This window comes from Moschus berezovskii, chromosome 12 (genome assembly GCF_049115385.1).
Source record: "Moschus berezovskii isolate FMDL1 chromosome 12, NW_MosBer_1.0, whole genome shotgun sequence".
Lineage (NCBI taxonomy): Eukaryota > Metazoa > Chordata > Mammalia > Artiodactyla > Moschidae > Moschus > Moschus berezovskii.
The window spans coordinates 97999266-98016038 of NC_142471.1; the positions used below are offsets into that span (position 1 = coordinate 97999266).

The 16773-nt window shown below is 49.2% G+C and overlaps 1 protein-coding gene across 1 annotated transcript; it reads left to right on the forward strand.

The window, feature by feature from the left end:
- Positions 1-5615: 5615 nt before the first annotated feature.
- On the forward strand, positions 5616-16246 carry CYP2E1 (cytochrome P450 family 2 subfamily E member 1). Its single transcript, XM_055425895.2, has 9 exons — positions 5616-5807; positions 6760-6919; positions 9872-10021; positions 10301-10461; positions 10910-11086; positions 12096-12237; positions 14398-14585; positions 15068-15209; positions 15890-16246. Exons 1-9 carry the CDS (start codon positions 5631-5633, stop codon positions 16078-16080), a joined length of 1488 nt encoding a protein of 495 aa, XP_055281870.2. The 5' UTR covers positions 5616-5630; the 3' UTR covers positions 16081-16246.
- Positions 16247-16773: the final 527 nt, after the last annotated feature.

The window sequence follows — 16773 nt, forward strand, 5'->3', positions numbered from 1 at the left end:
TGATGTAGAATTAGCAGGCAAAGAGACCATTAAAGTGGATATTTAAATACAAATACCGACTTGATAAGATGGCTATAAATATTAATGCAATTGCAAAAGTTGACTTACTAAAACAGAAGAAAATGCATTTGGACAAATCTAAAACTAGTGTTATGACACTAAAATTCCTAACATTTGGGAAGGAGTGGTGTATTGCTTGGAAAAGAAAGAGAAGTCTCTCAGTTGTGTCCAACTCTTTGCAACCGGATGGACTATAGCCTACCAGGCTCCTCAGTCCATGGAATTTTCCAGGCAAGAGTACTAGAATGGGTTGCCATTTCCTTCTCCAGGGGATCTTCCCGGCTCAGAGATCGAACCTGCATCTCCTACATTGCTGGCAGGTGCTTTACCTTCTGAACCACTAGGGAAGATCCATTGTTTGGAAAATAGATAAGAAAAGTATGCTAAAAGTCTCTTTTTGCTCAGATTAGATGATATTGATTAACTCTTCAGGTTAATAAGTCTATGTACTTTCAGACTTAAGGGTAATCATTAGTAGAATATCAACAGGACAGAAACACACCAAAGCATCAAGGAAGAAAACGAAAAAACAAAATATGACAAGCTCAGCAAGTGACAGGGAAGGATATATACCATGAAGCCATATTCACCAGCAGTCACAAGAAATGTGATTCTCCTGTTAAAAAGAAAAATTTTTAGTTATGTCAAAGCTATAGGATGGTAGAGGCATTTCTCAAGGACAACATGACATAGAGATACTTAAAATGCTGGGACAAACAAAAGAAAATACTTGGTGATAATTATCCAAAGGGATAAAAATATATTTATGCTGCTAAAATGTACAATTCAGTAAAAGACAAATCACCTGTTTTAATGTGGATTGAATGTATCTAAGTAACTTTTCAAATAAAGCATCATAATAAATATGATTATAATGTGAAAAATCAGCACATCTTACTTAGAAATGACAAGACACGATTCAGTTCATCATAAGTTCAGTCTCTCAGTTGTGTCCAACTCTTTGTGACCCCATGAATCACAGCACACCAGGCCTCCCTGTCCATCACCAACTCCCGGAGTTTACCCAAACTCATGTCCATTGAGTCGGTGATGCCATCCAACCATCTCATCCTCTGTCGTCCCCTTCTCCTCCTGCCCCCAATATTTCCCAGCATCACGGTCTTTTCCAATGAGTCAGCTCTTTGCATCAGGTGGCCAAAGTATTGGAGTTTCAGCTTCAACATCAGTCCTTCCAATGAACACCCAGGACTCATTTCCTTTAGGATGGACTGGTTGGATCTCCTTGCATTCCAAGGGACTCTCAAGAGTCTTCTCCAAAACCACAGTTCAAAAGCATCAATTATTTGGCGTTCAGCTTTCTTTATAGTTCAACTCTCACATCCATACATGACTACTGGAAAATCACAGCCTTGACTAGACGGACCTTTGTTGGCAAAGTAATGTCTGCTTTTTAATATGCTGTCTAGGTTGGTCATAACTTTCCTTCCAAGGAGTAAGCGTCTTTTAATTTCATGGCTGCAATCAGCATCTGTAGTGATTTTGGAGCCCCCAAAAATAAAGTCAGCCACTGTTTCCCCATCTACTTGCCATGAAGTGATGGGACCAGATGCCATGATCTTAGTTTTCTGAATATTGAGCTTTAAGCCAACTTTTTCACTCTCCTCTTTCACTTTCATCAAGAGGCTCTTTAGTTCTTCACTTTCTGCCATAAGGGTGGTGTCATCTGCATATGTGAGGTTCTTGATACTTCTCCTGGCAATCTTGATTCCATTTTGTGCTTCTTCCAGCCCAGCGTTTCTCATGATGTACTCTGCATATAAGTTAAATAAGTAGGGTGACAATATACAGCCTTGATATACTCCAAGACATGATTAAAAAGCAATTAACAGAGACAACAATATAACATAAACATTTGATAATCTCAAAATGGAGTTCTTTTTAAGCATGATCTAAATTCTGAAAACCGTAAAGAAAAAGTTTTGTCTTATTTTCTTAATTGAGATGATATTTCTAATCTTTATAAACAATTGCTTAACTTCAATAACATCATGCAAAAAGCTGGATGGACTGGATGAACCGAAATCTGGAATCAAGATTGCTGGGAGAACAATCAACAACCCCAGATATGCAGATGACACCACTCAGATAGCAGGAAGTGAAGAGAAATAAAGAGCCTATTGATGAGGGTGAAAGAGAAGAGTGGAAAAGCTGGCTTGAAACTCAGTATTAAAAAACGAAGATCATGGCATCTGGTCCCATCACTTCATGGCAAATAGGTGGGGAAAAAATGGAAACAGTGAAAGATTTTCTTTTCTTGGGCTCCAAAATCTTATTAAAAGGCAGAGACATTACTTTGCTGGCAAAGGTTCACATAGTCAAAGCTACGGTTTTTCCAGTAGTCATGTACAGATGTGAGAGTTGGACCATAAAGAAGGCTGAGTGCCAAAAAATTGATGCTTTCTAATTGTGGTGCTGGAGAAGACTGTTGAGAGTCCCTTGGACAGCAAGGAGATCAAACTAGTCAATCCTAAAGGAAATAAGCCCTAAATATTCACTAGAAGGACTGAGATGCTGAAGCTGAAGCTCCAATACTTTGGCCACTCGATAGGAGAAGCCAACTCATTGGAAAAGACCCTGATGTGGAACAGACCGAGGGCACAAGGAGAAGGGGACGACAGAGGATGAGATGGTTGGATGGCATCACCGACTCATGGAGATAAGTTTGAGCAAACTCTGGAAGACGGTTGAGGACAGGCAAGCCTGGGGTGCTGCAGTTCATGGGGTCACAAAGAGTTGGACAGGACTTAGTGACTGAATAACAACAACTTCAGTAAGTCCTTTACATGTTTACCTGTGATTTCTCTCAAAGGTTTGAAGTCCAGTTAATTCCCTAACAATTTAAAGTATCCCAGGGACTTCCCTGGTGGATCTACCTTCTAATGCAGAGGATATGGGTTCAATCCCTGATCTTTGAAGATTCCACATGCTGTGGTGCAACTAAGCCCATGTGCCACAACTTCCGAGTCCATGCTCCAGGGCCCACAGGCTGCAGCTAATGAGCCCCTGTGCTGCAGCTACCGAAGCCTGTGAGCCTAAAGCTTGTGCTTCGTAAGAAGACAAGCTGCCACGATGCGAAGCCCATGTGCCGCAACTGGAGAAACCTGCATGTGGCAACAAAGACCCAGTGAAACTAAAAACAAATAAACAAATAAAAAATTTTAAAATAATTCCTAAAGTATCCCAGACAATGGAAAACGATGAAGACAATTTCAATTGTTTCTAAAGTTAGCACAATTCTAGTAGAAGAACATAATAAGATGTGAGAATCTGAAGCCCAATTGTTTCTATGGATATAGATGCAAAACTACTAAAAATACTGTTCAACATGTTGAATCCATCAGCATGTAAAAAAAGTGTGGCTCCATGAAATTCCTGGTTGTGAAGCAGAACTGTAAGACTGCCCATACATGAAACAGTGTTTTCATCCAGCATCGTGCCAGCAGATGATGATTTTCCTTTTTTAAAAAAAATCCTAGGACTGTCTCAGTTAAAAAGGTATTTTACTATCTCAATACCCATCCCTGCTAAATACTCTTTGTTAACCAGAGAAAGAAGACCATTGTCCCAATATGATTGCCTTTTTGCCACAACCGATCAACCACGTACTTGAAGGAGAAGTGTCCATTCGCCTCATCCCACCTCTGCCGTCTTGATGGAGAAGTACCCATTCCTGCCAGACAAGGGCACAGCCACCTGTCATCCCGATTAGTCAACACCTGAATAAGATATAAGACAAATAAAAAACACTTGCTTCTGAAAAGATATACTCAAAAATGTCATTACTTTATAAAGACATCTGTACCTGCATTTTGAATTTGTTGTTTGGCCATCCAAGAGCATTTCCACAGAGGGCCTAGAATAGTAGGGCCTGGCCCCAGACCATGTGCTGCACCCTGGGGTGGTCTAGGCTCACCTGCACCTGCCCTTGGGCCCCCTTTCCAGGATGCACACACTCAGATAAGCTGCTACGTGTTGTTATTTTGGCCTGTGGGAGCCATGGGGCCTGGTTTGCCTCACACACATCCTGTCCTCATGCCCGCCTGTCAGGGCTTGAACTGGAGCCCCAGGGAAGGCTGACCCTGCCTGACCCTCCAGCACCAACAGGAAGGACAAACCAAAAACAAAAATGCTGTGTGGACACGTCTGCCTGGCAGGGTGGAAGAAGAGGACAGAGGGGTCAAGGTGGCTCTGTCTCCATGCTGGGGGCGGGGCCCGGCCACCCCACATCAGGTCCTGGGGGGGACAACAGAGCACATGCACCTCGACAGGGCCCTCGGCCAACCAGCCCACAGGGCACAAAACAGGCCCGAGACTCCTGCCAACATCAGTGCCCCTTCACAGCACAGGAAGATACAAGTCGGACACCAGTAACATGGCTGTAGTTCTAAATACAGATCAAGGGACTGTCACACTACTGACAGACTGGAGGGAGAGTGGGTTAGAACTCAGTGTGTGGAATGCAGCCTCAGTTTCAAGTATGTGCAAAGCACATGTTCTACCACTGAGCGACACTCCCCACAGAGGTGATTTGTGTTCTTTTTACTTTCCTTCATGTTTTGTATTGTACATAGAGATGGATCACTTATTTAAAAGTATAAAATTAGAACCTATTAAGATCTTCCTATGTCACCAGATAGAGGACAGAATTGAATCACACAGAAAACCTCTGTAAAATACCCAGAACATTATAACAGAAACAATGTGGAACTCTGTGGTGTCCTGCATAAATAAAGATAGGACATTTTAAAGCATAAAATCTACTCAGATAGCTCATTGGTTTTAACATACACAATAAAAATTCTAATATTTTTGATTTTAGAATTTGACAAAATGCCTCTAAACAGTAACTATCCCCTAATTTTCTATAATGAACATGTACCTTTTTTAATAGTCAGAGATTAACTTTTTCACAATTGGTCAGATCTTTTCTATTTTCCCCTCTACTGAATCTGCCAGTTGGTTTGACAAAGTGGACAAACATTCGGGTGCTGAATTCTTCTTCTCTGGCCAGGAGTTTGGCTGTTGGTGATTCAGTACCATTGGGGCTGCTCAGACAAAACTCCTGCTCAAGGGCTGAGAATTGCACCAGGAGGTCAGGCACTCTGCCATGGAAATGATCAGCACAGAATTGATGTTGCCTTACATAAATCCTACCAGAAACAAACCCATGTAAACAGGACCTTATTCCTCTTTGTCTACCCGATGTCAAAGGGAGGACAGGCCCCCACCCCACGTTCTGACCTATGGGCTGGTGGAGCTCCCCTGGATGCTGTGTTTACTGATATTGGTGCAGGTGTCAGCAGCCAGTGTTGGCAGAGCCCAGACATGGCCATGTGGGTTCCTGGATGAAATTCTAATAAGTTGCCGCTGAAGGGATCAGCCTTTGAAATGCTAGCCAACAGCAGCTAATAATAAACTAATATCTTGAGCTGGAGGACAAGGAAGGTGGCATTGGTCAGTTGCTCACCCTCCTTCTCAAGAATACATTATAAAAGCTTTGCCTCTCCACAGGAGCATCCTCGAAAGTCGGCAGATCCCCCAAGGGCACCATGGCCACCTTGGGCATCACGGTTGCCCTGCTGGTGTGGATGGCCACCCTGCTGCTCATCTCCATCTGGAAGCACATCTACAACAGCTGGAAACTGCCCCCTGGCCCTTTCCCACTGCCCATCATTGGGAATCTTTTACAACTGGATATTAAGAACATTCCCAAATCCTTCACCAAGGTAAGAGAAATATTGTTGATTTGAGGGGGTAGAATTCAGAAATTAGATGTAAAATGTGTGCATTCAACTCACTCTCAGACAAATTGTAATTCAATACCAGCTTGTTGTGAATCAACTGAATTACCAGTACCACCCAAGAGTGATACTCAAAATGTTAAGCTACTGATGCAACTTGGGCATGGTGCTCAGTGGGCACTGGTCACGGTTGGCCCCAGAGGCCCTGCTTGAGCAGTGTTAACTGCCTTGCCATTGGGTGGCTTGACTAGCCCAGTATGGCCGTGGCTGCCGCCTTTTGCTAATGCTATGCAAGGAGGGACCTGCACTGACACCCAATGCACGCTGGCTGGGTGTCTACCTGCAGCTCTCCTTAGGGGCCAAAGAACAAGAGGAAAAGTGAGGCGTTTGGCCCCCCTACACATACCTCTTACAGCATTTGTTGTGACCAGTGAATGAGCTCACAAATCTAGAAACTAAATGCATTGATGAATCTATTAAAACAGTTAACAAAAGAATGTCCTAGGGCACAGAGCCACTTTAAAAGGCAATGACGAGCTTCAGACTCCAGGGAGGAAGATGGGCCTGGGGACTCTGGACAGTTCAGATCCAGGGTGTCCAGCAGCATCCTAGGGTCCAGGACCTTGACTGGGGACAGCAGACTGGAGGTGGTGGGGGAAATCACGCAGAGAGACCTCAGGGGGACCGGAGGAATCAGCCAAGCCTTCTGAGTTAACTGTGTCCGGGAGGGAGGGGAACGAGGCGCACCCAGGTGCATGGGCCAAGTGTGCTTGCGCCTGGATGCACTCCCTGTGGAAGAAGCCACTGTGGAGAGGGCCTTCCCCAGGTAGCTCTGGGTGCTCCCGGTCAACAACAGCGACCTTGGGGATCACTTTAAAGCATGGGCCTCCTCTTGGAGTCGGCGCTGGCTCACCCCACGGCCTGTTGGTCTCCGCAGCTGGCAGAGAGGTACGGGCCAGTGTTCACCCTGTACCTGGGCTCTCGGCGCGTCGTGGTCGTGCATGGCTTCAAGCCCGTGAAGGAGGTCCTGCTTGATTACAAGAACGAGTTTTCTGGCAGAGGAGAAAACCCTGGGTTCCAGGTGCACAAGAACAACGGTGTGTCCTCCTTGGGGTCGGGGTGCTGGGAGAGATGTTGGGGGAGGCCCTGAAGTGACAGTAACAACTTGCTACAGACAGAAGGTGATGCATCTGCAGACAAGTCAGGGGGTGATTGGCTCATTCAGTCGTTGCTCTGCGGGTTTTGGTGAAAGCTGCTGTGTGAGCCTTGCACACCAGAGTGGACAAGACCTGGAACATCCACCCACTGACCAGCAAGACAGACATATTCATAGAGAAACAGGCCAGAGGAAGCTGCTTCTGCTGTCTGGCCCAGCGGTGCCTCCTTCCACAAACCTTTTTGCCTCCCTGGGTCCCAGTCTCTCCCGGGAGCTGTTTTCACTCACAGCTTCAACCACTCCAGGGTGTTGGGGCTCCACCTACTGAGGTCCCTCATCCACGAATGGCACCCATCTCTCCATTGAGGGGGCCTCTGATGTCCCACCTGGGGCTGTCCTTAGATCAGGAAAAGGGTGCTGAGATGTCCCTGTGACCCCTCTTTCCTGTCCCTTCCTGCCCCCAGACTCCAGACCCAGGAGTTCCCCTATGCAGGGGAGGAGGCCTGGAGCCAGGGTGGGGGACACCGGCTGGTGGGGGTGCCCCTCCTGCCCTCCTAGCTCTGAAGGCTCCCTGCCCCCTGCTGTCCTCCGACCTCAGCCTCTTGTCCTTGGCTGCTTGCTCTCTGGTGTTTAAGTGAGATTCTAAAGCAGATTAGGGTGAAACAGTGTCCCTTCTACCCACAAAACTTGGAATCCTCACTTCTTCCTGAGTCAATTTTGATGATGAGCTTCTGGAAAACTTATTCATTTTATGGAGAATTTCCAAATTGATGTGCTTACTGTTGTATATGGACTTCTTGCCTTACTTTTCCAGTCTGCATTTCTGAGGCATTTGTCTCCCTTAGATACTGTGCTTTTGTTTTTCTTTTTAGGAGCTCCTGAAACCAAATTAAGCACCTAAGTTTTGTCATTTACACAGAGGAGGTTTCCTGGAGGAGAGCCCCAGGAGGGCAGGAGTTCTGGAGTCAAAGAGCTTTATCATGGTCAGGGGCGTCCAGGGAGCCCTGGTGCAAGTCACGTGCCCCTGAAAGTAGTCAGGCAGAGCCAGCTTCCACATCCTGCAACTGGGACACAAGGGGCCTGAGTACCGCCTGCCTGCACCACACTGTGGGACACACTGAGTGTCCCACACGGCCTAGGGCTGACCCTGCACATCAGCCAGGCACTGGAGCCAGGTCTGTGGTCCTCAGGAATAATGACGGGAATGTTCTCGATTACCATGGTGTGGAGCAGCGGCTGCGTGTCGGTATGCTGCGAGGGCCGCCCATCACTTCAGCCAGTCTGCGAGGCTCTGGAAGGGGAGCTTCCTTGCCGCCGGTTCAGCCTGTTTGGCCCCTGACGACGGCGCGCCTCCGGGATCTGCCTCTGCGTCGGCACGCCTCTGCGCCCGCACGTCTCTGCCTCTATTTCTCTGTCTCTTCTCACGCTTTTCTGTGTCTTCCTGTCCTTCCGCACAGCTCTCCCCAAACATGTTTCACCTCCCTTCCTCCCCGCCCCTCCCTCCAGCCACCTCCTATCCTCACCACGTGCTCTTCAGGGTGGTCCCCCAGCACCGCTCCTCCCTGCCTTTCCTCTAGCATCTCAGGCCTTCAGGCCTCGGGGCACAGCCTCTGCCCTGTCCTCCAGCCTCTGCAGCACACCTCCCTGATCCCTGCCACCCTTGCTTGTCCACCCTGTGTCCTGGGCCAGCAACGTGGAGGGCCAGAGCTGCCCGAGGCCTGGCCAGGCTGAGGGCGTAGACAGCCGTGTGTTCGGAGTGTCCCTTCCCTAGGTGCCCTCTTGGGCTGCTCTGCTGCATACCCAGCTTCCACTTGGCCCATTATGCAATGTCCCACAGGAATTGGTGGCAGGACACCTGAATGCATGACCCTGAGCTCAGTCCTACCTGTACTTTTAACTTGGTGCATGTAAACGGGCCTCCTTGATGCCCACACACCCATCAGTGGTCATGTTCTCTGTCCACGGGCTTGTCTGCATGGCTACTTCCTTGGGTCACACGCCTCTTCTCCCAGCCCCGCTGGTGCTTCATCTTAGGCCATCCAGGTGTCCTCTTGGGCCTGGCCAGACTTTCTTCGGGAAAGACTGGGGTCATGGCCTTCCTCAGACCTGGACACGCAGGAGGGAAACAGCTTGAGGGCTTCCCAGATATCGAGGTCTGCTGGCCCTGTAACCTTGGCCCTAGTAAGGACTTGCTGTGAAGCCACAAAGTGCAAGTTGAGGTATCTATAATGTGAGGGTCAAAAATGATTGAAAGCAATGTTATGTGCCAGCCTGGATGGCAGGGGAGTTTTGCAGAGAATGTATGGCTGAGTCCCTTCACTGTTCACCTGAAACTGTCACAGGTACTAATTGGCTGCTGCTACTCTCACGTCAAAGCTGCTCATTTCTGTCTGACTCTTTGCTGCACCGTGAACTATACAGTCCATGGAACTCTCCAGGCCAGAACACTGCAGTTGGTAGCCATTCTCTTCTCCAGGGGATCTTCCCAATCAAGAATCGAAACCAAGTTTTCCACAGTGCAGGCGGATTCTTTACCAGCTGAGCCACATACCCTAATGCAAAATGTTTTGGTGTTAAAAAAAATCACCAAAAGCAAAATGGCCTCAAAGGAATTAGTCAGCAGGCAGGAAAGAGGCGCAAGGCACTTCTTGGTAGTCAGGCATGGTCCCCCTCTCATGGTGGGATGCAACACATAGTGAGAGAAGCAAGGAGGCTGTGATTGAGGAGCTTATATGAGCAACAGAGAAAACCAGGCTCCCCACCAAAGGCCTCCCTGCAAATCAGAGCATTGGTCCCTGTGTGGTCAGTGCCCCCTGCAGAGCCAAGCTCATTACTCCTGCCCTCCTTCTCCTGTGAAAAATGTTGTGGTAGCAGTTCTGCTCTCTCTCCTTAGGGGTCATTTTCAACAATGGACCAACCTGGCGGGACACCCGGCGGTTCTCTTTGACCACCCTCCGTGACTTAGGGATGGGAAAACAGGGCAACGAGCAGCGGATCCAGAGGGAGGCCCACTTCCTGCTGGAGGTGCTCAGGAAGACCCAGGGTGCGTACAGTCTGGGACTCACACCCATCCCTCCTCCGACGGTTAGCCCACAGATGCCACTTCACAAGGTTTCCTCTCTGATCCCGGGGCTAAGGTGGTCTCCCAGGGTGTAGCTGGTGTGTCCGGAATCACTGACAAGGGAGGAAAACCCAAGTGTCTCACACTTCCCCCACCTCCCAAGAATTCTCATGGCTCTAGGGTGTCTCCTCACAAGCACTGGAAACGTCCCTCCTGCCTCACCCACAAGCCAAGCGCCCTCTCAATTCCCCTGTTTTCCAGGCCAGCCCTTTGACCCCACATTTGTCATCGGCTTCGCGCCTTACAATGTCATCTCTGACATCCTCTTCCACAAGCGCTTTGACTATAAAGACAAGACGAGTCTGAGGTTGATGAGTTTGTTCAATGAGAACTTCTACCTGCTCAGTACCCCCTGGATCCAGGTGAAGCACTTTCCTCTGTTGCCTGCTTTGCACCCTTAATTCAATTTGATGGTTTACAGCAGGAAAAGGATAAGAAGGGTCACATGTGTGTGTGGACAGACGGGCACACAGACTAGATAGTATGAACGCTCCTTCTGGAGACTTCCATGGGGCCCGCGGCTCCACCTAGCTAGCCTTGGGACACCTACAGTTTCACTCTTAAAATTGATCCTCACCAGACAGGCGATACCTCTGCCTATGTGCTCATGTTCCCACCACAAAACTCACATGGCTTCATAGAGTGGTGCCCAGAAAGATACTTTCAGCCAAAATGTTCTAAACAATACAATATTGACAGCCATAAATTTGAGTTTGGAGAAGGTTATTATCCTGGCTCACAAAATGCTATTGCATCCAGAAAAAATGTGTATAGTAAGAAAATTCTCTCCTTTCCTCCCTCTCTTTCTAGCTTTATAATAATTTCTCAGACTACCTACAGTACCTGCCTGGAAGCCATAGAAAGCTACTGAAAAATGTGTCTGAAGTAAAAGATTATGCTTTAGAAAGAGTGAAGGATCACCAGAAGTCCCTGGAGCCCAGCTGCCCGCGAGGCTTCACCGACACCATGCTGATAGAAATGGCAAAGGTACACTCACAGTTCGCAGCTTCGGACCAGGTGGAGCTGAGCGCTCGGCCGTTACGAGATGGGTTTCCAGGGCAGGGGCTGCTTCTTTTAGATTTATATGATGACTCGCACTGTGGTGTCCATGCCACCCACACTGGGTACATCCTGATGCTCACGGTTTTACACATATGCGCTGGCTTCAGCATGACCACCACACACATTGACACTCGGCCAGCCTGCCGGGCCATGCTGCACTCTGCTGTCTATTGAGCTCACCAATAAGATGGCTTCTCTTGGGGAAGCTGTCTGGGGGGTATGGATTGGGGTGAGTGGGACCTTCATGCTGGCTCCCTCCAGCCCATGCTTTTTTAACCACTTCTGATCAACTAATGACTGCGTCTCATCGGGGGAGAGGCCCTCAGCATTCCGCCTCAGCACTTAACTCCCAAATTGTGCACGACCTCAGGGGGTGCAGCCCTTCCCAACACAACCTCCCTGACATCCTCTTGGGTCCCCACCCAGATCGGCCACACTTCTCTCTCCTTGGCACCACAGGAGGCTCTGGAGCGCCACACCTGGCTTCCCTGGATGACTTGCTGCAGTTGTCTGAGAGCCTCCTCCATCTGCTGGGCCCCCTCCCACCCCTCTTCCCACTATAACCTGCTTCCTGGGACCGAGAGGCCCAGCTTTGGGGGCAGTAGGAGGCTGAGGGCAGCCCTGCAGGAGCCCCACAGTCAGCCCTGGGCTGCTGGAGGTCATGGTATAGGGCCAGGAAGGGCCTCAGCCCCCAGGAGGGCCCTTGGTGGCATAGAAGGATCGCCAGTCTCACAGCCAGGTGAGGGTTCAGCCCCCCACGGTCCTTTTCTGGGAACCTTGTTTCCCTCACTGTGCGATGGAGTTGACAGTTCTGTGCAGGATGGGCCCGAGGAGCAGGCAGGGCGGGCAGGTGCTGCTCTGCTTAGGGGCACAGGGTCTCTGTTTCATCCACCTGAAGATGTTCCCTCCTTGAGTTCCTGTCTCTCATCCACAGGAAAAGCACAGTGCAGACCCTCTGTACACCCTGGAAAACATTGCTGTGACCGTGGCCGACCTGCTCTTTGCGGGGACGGAGACCACCAGCACGACACTGCGGTATGGGCTTCTGATCCTCATGAAGCACCCGGAGGTGGAAGGTAGGACACGGAAAGGCCAGGACTCCAGATGCTGCGGCTGCACACGCGGACAGAAACCCTGTGTCCCTCAGCCGGGAACACTCAGGCCTCAGCTTCCTGTCTGCAAAACAGGGAGTGAGACTAGGATCACGGGAGGAACGCTCTGGGGGATGTGTTCTTGTACATGACGGGCACCTGGCACTCAGCCCTCCCTCATATACTGACACACTCAGATTGCAAAAGAAAGCCCAGTGAAGAAACGCCAGAATCCACTCCAGGACATGATCTGTTTATGAGAGCGCTAACATGTGCTCATCACCCTAAGACCCAGCCTTTCAGGAAGAGCTGGGAGGGAGGAGCGGGCAGGGACAAGACATCCTGGCTTATCTCACCAGATTGGAAGAGGGCTCAGAGGAGGAACCCCGGGTAAAGTGCTGCAAGTCTGCCTGCTGCCCTGGGTCCAGCCCTCCTTCCCAGGGCTCCTCTCCAGCACCTGGACCAGGTGAACTTGGGGTGGATCAGGCATGGCTTTGGGGGCTGCATGCACAGAGCATCAGGCATTAGAAACACCCCCGACCCCGGCCCATAGGTGAGCAGTACCGTAGTTAGCAGGCTGGTCAGCATCAAGCCCTAAGGAAAGAGGAGGTAGAGGAGCCATCACCAGTGCTCAGGCCTGGAGCTCCCACTTTTCACTGGGCTGGCCCAGAGCTGCGGTGGGGGTCCCCACTGCAAGGAGCCCCTCACTACCTCAGCCATGCCTTTTGCTGATGTTAATAATTTGGTTCCTACTGTGTGCCAGGTGTGGGTATTAGCCCTTTAATACACTGTGGTCTTGAAGGCTGATGTGAAAGGGCATGAAGTTATTACCTTGGGAACATGGGTATGTGACTCATCCAGGATCAGACCTGGTCCATCTGACTCCAAGGCCTTCGCCTTTCTGCTGCTGCTGCTGCTAAGTCACTTCAGTCGTGTCCGACTCTGTGTGACCCCATAGACGGAAGCCCACCAGGCTCCCCCGTCCCTGGGATTCTCCAGGCAAGAACACTGGAGTGGGTTGCCATTTCCTTCTCCAATGTGTGAAAGTGAAAAGTGAAAGTGAAGTCGCTCAGTCGTGTGCGACCCCTAGTGACCCCATGGACTGCAGCCCACCAGGCTCCTCCATCCATGGGATTTTCTAGGCAAGAGTACTGGAGTGGCTTGCCATTGCCTTCTCCGTTCGCCTTTCTATTGGACAGAAAAGTAAGGGGAAGGAAAGCAGAGTCCATAGAGCAAAGCCCCTATGGGTCTGGGGCAATTTTGAAGGAGCTCTGACCGCTCTGTACTAGGAGATCCACAGCCTCCGAAATTGTTTTATTTTATTAATTATGACAAATTTCCAGTATAGAGAAAAAGAAAATAAATGTGACAGTCATCTATACATCCATTGCCAAATTTAACGTGCTAACATTTTGCAGCACTGACTCAGCGATCTTGAAAAGAAAGATTGCAGAGCCAGCCGAGGACCCTCCTCACCTCCCTGGCTTCCCCGCCCACCCCAGACTGCAGTCTTCCTGGAGTGCTGTGTATCATCCCATGTAGGGCTTCTTACATTTACTAATTACTAAGTATTTACTTATTTTCTACCATTTACTAAGTGATACCATCTGTATTGTTATATGTGTTGAAATTTTTTTACTTGGTTACCACACTGTAGGGAGCTGTGTAGTCCTGTCAACGTATTACAAAGGCCCACAGACAGGCAACCTCAAACCTAGCAAGGCCAAGCAACTGCCAAAGGCTGCTTCCAGAGTCCTTCCTCCAAGGCCCTTCAGGAGTGCACCATGCTTGTCTGTTTCCATTCTCCATTTGCCTCCGTACTCCAAAGAAGCATGCAATAAGCGAGCCTGGGGTAACAGTTGATACAGAGTTTCCCTCCTGCTAGAAATCCCCAAGACCCTTTTTTATTCTTTACTCCTGGTGTGAAGACAAGCACTGGATTGGCCATGACCAGCTAAGAGAATGGAGTCCATAAATAGACATGTAAATGCTGTAGACTGCACATAACCTCACTGAGCTTAGCTCTTACTGACATGTGTGGATGAATTATCCAATAATCTGAAGCTCCATAAACAGCTACTGGGTCTATGGATGGGTGCTGAGCCAGCCTGGAGTTATGCGTTTATTCCATGCATATCTTGGCAGAGAAACTTCATGAAGAAATTGACAGGGTGATTGGGCCAAGCCGAATCCCTGCCATCAAGGACAGGCTGGACATGCCCTACCTGGACGCTGTGGTGCATGAGATTCAGCGATTCATCGACCTCATTCCCTCCAACCTGCTCCACGAAGCAACCCAGGACACAGTGTTCAGAGGATATGTCATCCCCAAGGTCAGATGTGAGCCTGCAGTGCACACCCAGCAGATCAGCTGCCTTCTGGGGAACAGGATGGGGCCAAGGACACCCTGTCTTGGCAGGTGTTGCTGAACACTTGGGGCTGGGCCAGCATCCCTACCTACAGAGTGCCCCTCCCCCAGCAGGCCTGGCATGGACCTGATGACCCCAGAATGAGGCCGTCTGGGAAGGGGGTTCCTCAGGTGGTGTCTGGGGTGGTGGTGTGTCCCAGAACCAGGAGCAGACAACAGTACCATCCAGCCCTGGATGTGTCACTCAGAGAAGCTACTGGGGGAAGAAGATGAGAGCTCTCATCACCATTTAGTCATGACTCTACCTGCTCTCTATCATCCCTTAGGTGAAAAACTTCTCCATTGGAAATGTACCATTTGTCTAATGTAAAATTCAACTGGGGGCCCCCAGATGAAAGCCTGTGATAAGTTAACCTGACTGACCAAGGTGGCCTGCGTTCCCTCCAGGGCACAGTCGTGATTCCGACGTTGGACTCGGTCTTGTATGATAGGCAAGAGTTTCCTGAACCAGAGAAGTTTAAACCAGAGCACTTTCTGAATGAAAATGGAAAGTTCAAGTACAGTGACCATTTTAAGGCATTTTCTGCAGGTAAGAAGCATTCAGAGGCAGCACCTTCCTGGGATCGTCCCTGATTCCTACTCTCTGCTCCACATGTGATCTGCATCATGCCCCTTACTTCTGTCCTCACCTGACCGAAGTGTGTTCTTCCCTGTGCAGAGAGGTTAAATGACATCTTGTCCCTGGAAGTCCTGAGATTGAGTTGAGGATGAGTCCTTTTGCTCCTTAGATACTTCATTTAATGGAACTTGGTGAACTCTTTCACGGCTAATTGCTTGCCTCTCCATAATTTTAAACAAGGATCACTGAGGAAACCCTAGTACTCAGTCACCTGGACCCATCATAAGGCTGCCTCCCCTCCCCAAGGAAGGCCTCCCCTTGGTGTGCTGTGAGGGAAGGTCTGTGACCAACTCTGTAATTGTAACACTCAATGTGAGAGCACTGGCTTCCACGTGGGCCCCCCTTCTTCCCCTGGGACATCAGGCTGAGCACTGGCAGAGTCAATTCTCCCAACCTACCACAGGTTTATGCAGTTGAGTGCTGGTGGTTGAGGCCCTGATCCTCCTACACTGAAATCCACTCTGGGCTTCCGTTCAGTGGGTAGCTGGGGATCAGTTCTGCTTCAGTGCCGTGACACGTGGGCTCCTCCCACCCCCTCTCCCCCTGTTACCTGGCCTGGGGCAGAGTCTTAGTGTCATTGTCACCTCCAGGAAAGCGGGTGTGTGTTGGAGAAGGCCTGGCTCGCATGGAACTGTTCCTGTTCTTGGCCACCATCCTGCAGCACTTTAACTTGAAGTCGCTTGTTGACCCCAAGGATATCAACCTCAGCCCCATTGCAATTGGGTTTGCCAAGATCCCGCCCCGTTACAAATTCTGTCTCATTCCCCGCTCAAAAGTGTGAGGTGCAAACACCCTGAAACCCTGGGCTCCCCTGCATCCCCTCTGCGAGGACAGCCCAGAATCCAGAGGGAACCAGCTGGGCCAGAGACCCTGCTTTCCAGGCCACGTTCCTCAGACAGAATTTGAAAGCAAAGTGCAAAAAGGTTGTGTCAAACTAATTAAACTAATTAGAGCAAACTATGACTTAGCTTGTGTTGGAGTTCCTAGAAACCATGATAAGTAAGAACATATCGGTATAGTTTAAACTAAACTTCTGAAAAAATAGAGCTACCCAGTCATCAGAGTCAGTATGTCTTATAAAGGAGTCACAAAGAGGAAAACAGATGCTATTTTGTTGTTCAGAAAAAGTAAAAGTAATATAGCTTTGGCCATCTTGCTTAGGATATGAAGTTCTTCCTTCAGGCTCACTAGTAGCATCATCCTGTGCTATATTTTAAGACTGAAATATATCTGAAGAGTCAGCATACACATCTGTTGTTATCTCTTAATATTAAAGTCTGACTTAGTGCCTGCAAGGGGAAGTTCTAAGCATGTGGAGACTCTAGTGTGGAATGAGGCAGAAACTTGGAAATAATTAACCAGCTCCATAACCTGAATCTCAGAAGAATCTGTGAAACAGAAGAATAATCTGGAACAAGAACACTGTCTCCACGCACGGGGCACACACCAGGAAAACCACTGTATGCCCAGCCCT